At 53.0% G+C, this 9,358-nt stretch overlaps 1 protein-coding gene across 1 annotated transcript in view; it reads right to left on the minus strand.

Moving 5' to 3' along the window:
* Positions 1-9,358, minus strand: part of WDR93 (WD repeat domain 93) — a 40,649-nt gene that overhangs the window by 7,612 nt on the left and 23,679 nt on the right. The window contains exons 8-15 of the mRNA XM_087856645.1: positions 8,983-9,154; positions 7,725-7,795; positions 7,099-7,185; positions 5,916-6,035; positions 4,166-4,379; positions 2,156-2,219; positions 1,180-1,336; positions 674-872 (exon numbers count right to left, since the gene is read on the minus strand). Coding sequence (XP_087712771.1) covers positions 674-872; positions 1,180-1,336; positions 2,156-2,219; positions 4,166-4,379; positions 5,916-6,035; positions 7,099-7,185; positions 7,725-7,795; positions 8,983-9,154 — 1,084 coding nt within the window. The remainder of the gene's footprint in view (positions 1-673; positions 873-1,179; positions 1,337-2,155; positions 2,220-4,165; positions 4,380-5,915; positions 6,036-7,098; positions 7,186-7,724; positions 7,796-8,982; positions 9,155-9,358) is intronic.

The raw sequence follows: 9,358 nt of genomic DNA on the forward strand, positions 1-9,358 counted from the left end.
CTTCTCCAGAGCATACAGAGCACAGCTCACGATGCTTCCATGGCTGAAAGCACTGCGGACAGAGTCCGGGCGGGGCCGAGCCAGCGGAAATGGCACAGACACAGGACCTAACCTTTTGTCCAGATGACAGATAAAGCAGGGGGCCTTGAACCAGGGGCTGGCAAGCAGTTTCTATAAACGGCCAGACGGTCAACGAGGCGGGCTTTACGGGTCACATGGAGTCTGTTGGCAAGGTTCAGGTCCGCTGCTGTAGCCACGAGCAGCCATCGGTAAGACCTAACCAACAGGCCTGACTTTTCCAGTGACACTTTATTCATAGAAACAGGCATGGGCTGAACCTGGCCCACAGCCTCTCTCTGCCTTGGATGACTGAGTCTGATAATCCAAACATGATTTTAAGAAATCAAAGAATTGAGAAAGCAGAAAGCAAAGACAGTCTTGACGAGGAGAAAACCACAACTAGCAGCCCTTCCTTAGCAGCCTGAATCCACTGTTCCTCTTCCACCAAGCTGAACGGGGATGGCAGCGCGGCTCCCGGGCTCGGAGAGGGTGGGTCCCCCGCTGAAGGGGGACTCTAAATGCTGCACGGATCTTACCATCAAACAGACGCCACTAGTCCTCCATCCAGAGACAACCCCAGGTGCAGGGATGGGAAGCAGACCCAGGACTCTACCTCTTCTGGAGGAAACTCTCGCATCTTTTCTCCAAGGGCAGCACCTGGGCAAAGGCCGTGTTCCCTGTGATGTCAGTATCAGGAATGGTGTGATTTCTGGACATGTTTTGCAGCAGTGGGTAGGCCTCAAGATTAAAATAGAAAACAGAATTCTGGATGTCCTTGGAGTCGTCGGATTCAATTTCGTCTGGATGGTCTCCTGAGAGGAAACGAGAACACCGCGTGCTGTGGGCTGGGCGGGCACAGGGGGCTGCTCTCTGTAGAGGCTGGGTCACTGGGACTGAGCTGTGAGGGGTCACTTGACCGGGAGCAGCAGGATTCCAGAGAAGACCTGGCCTCGAGTTTTAGCTAAGTGCCTAGTGTGGGCTGAACAGCTGTGTCCTTTTGGTCTGTGACGTGGGGCTGAAGAGTGGGGAAGAGATCGGGCTGGCATCACCCTATGCTTTGGGAAGGGACGGAGAGTGTCACAGAAATACTCAGCAGCCCACAGGGTCCCCCTCTGGTACCTCGGAGAAGGAAACACGGGTGTTGAACGGACATGACAAACAAGGGCTTCCAGGCGACCGCCAGATGGTAGGTTCTGGGTAGAGCAAAGGCGCAGATGATCTGAGGCTTGGCCACATCCATGAGCTGTATGGAGCCATTCTTGTAAAAGATCAGCAGCTGGGAAGCAAAGAGATGGTGGCAGGGACTTCTCTGTCACCTCCGTTTGGAATAAGAGAAGCAGCTGGACGTAACAACTGGCAATAGAGAGAACTGATTTGCTCTGACACGCAGAGCTGCTCGGGGAGCAGAGAAGTGTGTGTGTTTACTTCTCTGGCGGCCGCAGCAGCAACAGGCCCTCCCGCAGGGGTCTGATGCTGGCTGGTGCTTCCCCCTTGTGCCCTGGCTTCTCTTCAAGTTTGCCAGCAACCCCTCACTGTGGAGCTGGCCCTCCACATGGCCTCAGGGCTGCCTCTGCGTACAAACTCCTTCCTCCCGTCCTCGGGGACCCCCGCTCAATCCAACGGACCCCCCCCCTGGCCTGAGATCCAAGACAGACCTGGGCTCCTTCCTCCCTGTAGACGAGCATGCTAAAAGTACCCCAGTGTCATCCTCTTCCAGCTGCCACACCATTTCCCCTCCCCCACACTCAAACCGCTGGCATCTGTCCTTGTCCTCTCCACCCCCTCCTGTCACCGCCTCCCAAAAGCAGCCGCCCACCCCCACCGACTTCTGCAGGCTGCCAGCGACCCTCTCCTCGCTCAGGCATCCAGCGCGTGATGCATCAGGGCCTCTCTGGGCTCCCAGGGCAGCTGCTCCCTGACTCGTCTGTCTTCCCAGCTGAACTGCGCACCCCAGCAGGGCAGCGACTTGCCCCTTCATCCCTACGTAACCCAGAGCTAGTCTAGTACCTAGCACTTGACAGGCCTTCAACACGTAGTTTTTGAAAGACACATGAACACATTTACTGAAGAGAAGAGAGGGGCTTGAGGAACCTACCATGCCGGGTAAGGCGTGGACCGGGGCCACTGCACAGATGGCCCCATCCAGGGGCTTTATAGGCCTGCAGGAAATCAGACACACAGACATTCATCCTGGAAGAGTTCAGGCTGTGTATCCTCTGCTGGACATACGTCCCAGACACAGTCTTGTATGTAAGCCTCAGGAGATGTGTCAGAGACTGTTCGGAGTAGCAAACATCAGGGACAATCTGATTGTCCACTGGTAGGAGCATGACTCATTGTGCTCTATTATACAACGGGCTGCAGTGCAGGTGGGAAAATACCCAAGCCTCGTTCCCCAACATGTGCGACTCCCATGAACAAGGTCACAAGGCAAGTTATAGAAGAAACAGTGCTGAGAAACAAGCTAGAGAATACATAGGACACGATTCCGTTTATAAATTCCCCCCAAATATGCACAGTTAAATGATAGGTTACTTGGAGATACAGGTGGTTAATTCTTATAGGAAAGCGAAGGAATGAATTTTGGAAAATGATATTATAGATTGAAAAAGAAACTGGCCATAATACTTGGCAGCAGCTCCCATCAGAAGGTGGAGTCAAGGGGCGCCTGGGTGGCCCAGTCAGTTGAGCGTCTGACTCTTGATTTCAGCTCAGGTCATGGACTCACGGGTTGTGGGATCGAGCCCTGCTTCGGGCTCCTTGCTCAGCAGGGAGTCTACTTGAAAGAGTCCCTCCACCCCATCCCCTGCTTGTGCATGAACTCTCTCTCTCTCTCAATATAAATAAATCTTTTTTAAAAAAATGTCTTTAAAGAAAAAAGGTGGAGTCAATTTTCCCACTGCTTGCCCGCGGGTGTGGCCATGTGACGTTCTCTGTCCAGCATGGCATGAGCAGAGGCCTGGAAAGCGTTTGTGCATTGCAGCGGCCCTGGGGGACTCCTTAGGCTGCCAGGTGATGGAGTCTGAGACAGCCTGCAGGAGTGGCCACAGGAGGAGAAACAAGTGTCCTGGCCAACAGCCACCTATGTGAGTGAGGCCACCTAAGACCATCCAGCCCCTGGCCGAGCTGCCAGCTGCCTAAGGCACACATGAGAGCCTAAGCAAGACCAGTGGAGGAGCCACCCAGCTGAGCCTAGTGCAAATTGCTGACCTACAGGATCAGGGGGTCCTGGGCTAAACGTGACTGTTTTCTTTAGCCATTAAGTCGTGGAGTGGTTTGTTATATACAGCAATAGATAATTACTAAGGCGGTCACCTTTGGGGAGGAGAGAGAAGAGTGTGACCAGGGACAAGCCCACAGAGAGCCTTAGCTGAACTGGAGATGATTTATTTTTTTAAGAGATTTCATTTATTTATTAGAGAGAGAGAGAGAGAAAGCACAAGCAGAGGTAGAGAGAGAAGCAGACACACCGTTGAGCAGGGAGCCTGACATGGGGCTCGATCCCAGGACCCCTGGATCATGACCTGAGCCAAAGGCAGACACTTAACCAACTGAGCCACCCAGGTGCCCTGGAGATGATCTATTTCTTAAGCTTGATGATGGGTACAGGGGAGTTTCCCTCTTTCTCTGTCTCTCTCTCTCTCTCTCTCGATACACACACACACACACACACACACACACACACACCATATATAGCGTATACATAAGGTGTGTAGATCTATGTGTATACATAGATGGTATACAGATAGACCCTAAATACACATACATATTATATAGGTCATTTGTACGCATAAAGTATTTCACAATTTAAAAAAGAAAGAGACACTTGAGGAAATGGATAAAAGGCTATTTTGGCAGGAATGAAGAAATGATGCTCTTCTTGGTCATGTGGGACATGAGAGGTGTCATTTGTGCCGTCATACACTTTTGCAAGACAAGTTTTACACGGCTACGCACATATAAGACAGTGGGGACCTTGAGAAGCTCAGGGCGGGCGGCGGCTCCAGAGCTGGCGGACTCCCGCGGGGAGGCAGTCAGTTTCCTGTCAGTGAATACGCGTCCTGTCTGGTAGATCGTTTACCCCGCCCTAACTCAAGCCACCCACCTCTCCGCAAGCACACTGATGGCGGGTCCTTGCGTCCCTTCAGCAGTCACCAGGTGGAGAGAAGAATCTGTGCACAGCACCACGCATTTCATGTGGGATTTCAAGGGACTCTCAGGATACATGTTCTGTCCTTCGTGGACTAAGAAGTACTTCAGGAAGTGAACGCTCTGGCAGGAACATCCCTTGGGAAGAGTGACGACCCCAAAGGGGAAACCTGGAGAAATAATCGCACAAGCAGGTCAGAAAAGTAGGTGGAGGATACAGCAGCCCTGGGCGCAGGGGCTGTGACCAGCAGGTGTATGTGGGACGTGAAGGCAAGACCCAGCAATGAGAGCCCTCTGAGGGTGGAACCAGAAACCCCAATGTCCAGTGGGAGAGAAGAGCCCCCCTTCTGAGTATGGAGAGGCGTGGGGGACGGGGAAGACCAGGCCTGTGGAGGGGGCACGGAAGGAAGGAAGGTACACCCAGCCAGGTCCTGAACCACAGCTGACCATGGCAGGTCAAGGTGCATCAGGGGGGCGAGGGGTGTGTGTGTGTGTGTGTGTGTGGCCAAGCAATATCCAGAATGTATCAATATCCCAAAAAATGAAAGCAAGCTATTGGGCAAGCGAATGTGAAATTAGGATCATTCTTCTGCCGTTGATGTATCTTTAGCCATTGTAAGAACGCTGTGGGTGCAGTAACTCAAGTTCAAGAGGGCCTGTAGCCATGTTTATCTTCCCACCATGTGGGCGGAGTGCCCGCTATGGGAAACCACCATGGAATTCTGCAGATGGAAGTAGGCCAAGTGAGGAAGGCACTGTCCCTGGCTCTCCCTGATGCGCTGGCCGGGAGGGCTGCCAGGAAGACGGCCCACCTCTACTCTCACATGAAACACGTATCCAATTATAAAATGACAAACCAGTGATTCAGTCATCACTTCTAAAAACGTTTAGTAAGAGGGAGACACTCCCGGGGTGCCTGGGTGGCTCAGTTGGTTAGGCGTTCGACTCTTGGTTTGGGCTCAAGTCATGATCTCTTGGGTGGTGGGATAGAGCTGTGTGTTGGCCTCTGTGCTCGGTGAGGAGTCTGTTTGAGGCTCTCGCTCTCCATCTCCCTCTGCCCCTCCCCCCCCCACTCTCTCTCTCAAATAAATGAATAAATAAAGGGACACATTTCCTTAGATCCTGATCAATTTAGAGCAACTAGACACCACTGATTTTCTGCACCTGCAGAGCCAGGCGAAGGTCCCTGGGACCCCGGGACTCTAGCAAGGTGCCACCCACCCAGAATAGCTGCTGGTCTTGCCCTGGCCACCTTAGAGGTCTCTTAGCTTCCACACCAGTGAGGTTCCTGCTGACCAGGGTGGGGGTACAATAGCAGGAAGGAAGACTAGCTTATTTTGAGAGCTTGGGAGATAGGAGGAGGCGGGCTGAAGCTGCCATGATCCCACATCCTGGGCTGGAAGACACTTCCTCACCGGAGTGTGATAACGAGGTAATGGACAGATTTCCTGGCCCTGGTCTGGTGTCGGGTATGGAGCAAGAGCTCCATAAATACACAGGGAATGGGAATTGTCAGCACATATGAAGTTCGATAAATGTCCTGTGAATGAATGACTGAGGGGACAGCAGGACCAGCTCCCCAACTTGGCTTAAGAACACAGAGTAATGAAACAGAAGGCCCAGAGCCTACAGGAATTCCAGAGCTCCCGGAGTCTCGATCCCCAGACCCCCCCCCCCCCAGGTGTTAGGCAAAGGTGGGGGCTTACCTTCGGCCAGGTCCCACAGTGTGAGCACGCCATCCTCGCAGGCCAGCACGAGGTAGGCACAGGTGCAGCTGAGCTGGGAGACCGCAATGGGAGCGGCGCAGGGCCACACGGCCTCCGGGTCTAGTGGGGAGGACACCAGGAGCTAGGCTGCTTCTTAGCCCCCCACCCACCCGTCACCTCCACCTGCACAGCCCGAGACCCAGACTAGCGCGCCTGTCTAGAACAAGGGCAGGAACCGCTGTCTGGGCTCATTCTCTCGCCTCTCAGCAACACTGTCTCCTCCCGCAGGATAAAAGAAGGGGTCATAGCACTATTTCACAGCAGCTAACACCGGATGAGTGCTTACGAGGTGCCGAGCACTGTGCAAAGCACTTGACATGCCTCCTTCCATTAATTCTCACAAGGGTCCCATGAGGCAAGTCCTGTTAGTATCCCTATTTCACAGATGAGGAAACTGAGGCAGAGATGTGAGCGACCTGCCCAAGGTCCCAGCCAGTCAGTACAGAGGTTGAGATTGGAAGCCACGCTGCCTGGGAGAGGGAGGGCTGGAAGGAGAGAGAGTCTTCCTTTGTCCATTTTTACATTTTACGACTATACTTGTAAAGTATAATTCTGAATTACAACGTAAGCATACAGCTGGAAGAATTACCACAACGTGAACTTGCTTACGTAACTGCTTCCATGAGTCTGTATAAACCAAACAACCACCAGATTTCCAGAGCGCCTTCAATTTCAAAGAGCGGTCACGTCCAGAGACCCTCTGGATTTTGCTATGCACGACAAGCACGAGCAGTGGGCAGGGATGGTGTCGTGAATTAGCTCTGTGTTTCAGATGAGAAAACGGGACTGGGGCGCTCGGTGACTGGCCTGACAGCACACGGCTTGTAGACCGTTGGGCTGGGGCTGATCCGGCCTCTGGCACCAGGCCTCTGTTTACCTGAGCTGCCAAAGGAGCCCTGTGGGCCTGACTGGGCTTTGTCCCTATTGACCTGTTCTCTTTAAGAAACGTGACCCTTCAGAGACAGCGCCTTGCGGTCACTGACACCCCCAGCCACTGAGCCACCTGCTTCTGCCTGCACACTCTGCTCCCCTAAAGTGACGTGTCAGTCACATGCCGTCAACTAAGCTGGAGAAGGCCATGTTCTGAGAGCCCCAAGCTTAGGCAACTCCCATCTCAAAGTACCGACTTTATCCTTCAGAGTTCGGTGAAGCGAATAGAGGAAGAAGTTGTGACTTCCAGTCCAGTGTATGCCAAGGACACAGGCTACCCCTGGGAAAGAAGAGAGAGGGGCATCACATCAGGAATGTGGGTACCCTGTGGTTTGTATGGAAGCTGTTTGCCCAAGAGGAAGTCGGTTTGCAATCAACAGTGGTCTGTTCTAACGGGCAGCATTCAACAGAAGGATGCGTCTCCCGGGAGGAGGGGGGCACCCCCGGGAGGGCTGTTCCTAGGGCCAGGTCGTCTTCCCCAGTGGGGAGGACGGTCACACTGCCCCTCAGCTGCTTTCACATCTTCTAAATCATTCATGTCCTCTTGGCTGTCGGTGTTTTAAATAACCTTTTCTACAAAATGAATTCATGTCCACAAGCAGCCCGGCGGGCTGTGTGCTCACACCCTCGTCTGTGGCAGGTCACTCCCTGAAGACAGTGCCCGCCTCCGTCATCAGGGGATCTGGGTGCCACCGTCCAACCAGAAACCGTTAAGCTCCAGCTGTGCAGCTGGCGACCCACCTTCCGCTTCACTGCCTCCCACCAGGCCGGGTTTGCTGGGCATTCCCTCTAGTGGCTCCCTGCTTCGTGTTCGTTTACCTGAGGGACTCTTGACTTCCGCTGGCATGGCAATTATGCTGCTAGGAAGGAGGAAATGGAAGGTGGCCGTGCTGGGGAATAAAGAGACACCAGTCAGAGCCCTGGCAGACCCCTTGGCCAGGAGAGATGCTGGCAGAGCGCTGGTACTAAAACCAGGCATGGGTGGTTAGGATGGACCTTCCCCAGGGGTACTGGGCCGGGAAGTCAATCACGTTCTATGTGCTGGTCCCGGTGGCTGCAGACCTTGGAAGTTGGGGAGGGCAGGGCAGGCTGAGCTGTGGGAGTCACTCCCAGGCTGGGAACAGCACCCAGCTCTGAGCAGAACTTTCTCTGTCCTCAGGGGGATGATCCCTTAGTGACCAGACTTGGCTCTCTTATGCTGGGGGCAATCCAACCAGGGGGTGCTGATAAATTTGCTCTTCTTAGAAAAAAAAAAAAGCAAACTAATTTCCTGCTTTATAGAGTTTGCTTTTACAAGACTTCTTGTGGTATAAACACTCCCACTACAGACATTGCCGGCAGTTTAACAACGAGCCTGCAAGGCTCCTGACTACCCTGTTAGGCAGCGTGCCCCCAAACCTCACTGGGTCCCGGTTCAGGTCTCCAGTAGTTGCTATGAGGGCACAAGCCTGGGAGTCTGTCCTGAAGTGAGAAAATTCGAGATGCTCTTGACAGCAAGATGAGAGGCTTCCTGCATGAAGCAAGAACATTCCTGAGGTCCAGCATAGCTGTGAGGACAGCTAGCTCCTAAAACCAGTTCCACCAAGTTCAAAGACTTGGGCTCAGTTTTTACCATCACAGCAGGGGGTTCATGAGCCCTCCCTGCTGCCCGTGGTTACAAAGGAAGGTATTTCAGTAATTATACATTAACATATGACAGTTAGAAAGACTGGACGGAAATGGAGGAAACCTGAACAGTGTGACTTTTATTTCTGTCTTCAGGATCTTCTGTGTTGTCGACATAATCAGGAAAAAAAATTTTTAAGAGATACTGTGCATAAAATTGTAAAATGAACTCTACTTATCTGCATACATGTCTATCCCCTCTTTGAAATCCATGCGATCAGCCTCTGTTCTAACTGTATTTGAACAATCTCCACACATCTTTTCAAAAGATCTGCTGAAATTTTCAGAAAAATGCCCCAAACCAGGAGGAGCTCTTAGACCTCGGATGAATTCAAGGGCTTGGGTTGAGTCCTGCGTGTGCCCCCATGGCTCCCGGGGAGCAGGGTGCTCCTGCGACCTCCGTCCTGCTCACCTGAGTGGCTCCTCCTCCCATTCCCCGTCCAGGTACTTCTTGTACAAGGCGTGGAAGATGGCCGCCTGCTGCTCCCACTGACTGTCCTTGATGAAGTGGTTCTGCCCCGAGCCCAGCCCGTAGTAGTCCTCTACTTTTGCAAAGACTTCCAAGGGGCTTTTAAATGTGGTACCTAGGTTGAAAAGATTCCAGAATTGGTCAAACCATGGTACTTCCCCCTTCCTGATTTTCCCTCCTTCCTCCGAGCTTCCCAGTTTCCTATGGAATTCCTCATCCTCAGAAATCCATCTGGGAGCCCAGGGTTCGGCCTTCTCCCTGCATCTTTCCTACCCTGGCTGCTCAGGGAGAACAGGCGAAGGGCAGCTGCCCTCCCTCC

This window comes from Ursus americanus, chromosome 28 (genome assembly GCF_024610735.1).
Source record: "Ursus americanus isolate L20-20 chromosome 28, mUrsAme1.1.p, whole genome shotgun sequence".
NCBI lineage: Eukaryota > Metazoa > Chordata > Mammalia > Carnivora > Ursidae > Ursus > Ursus americanus.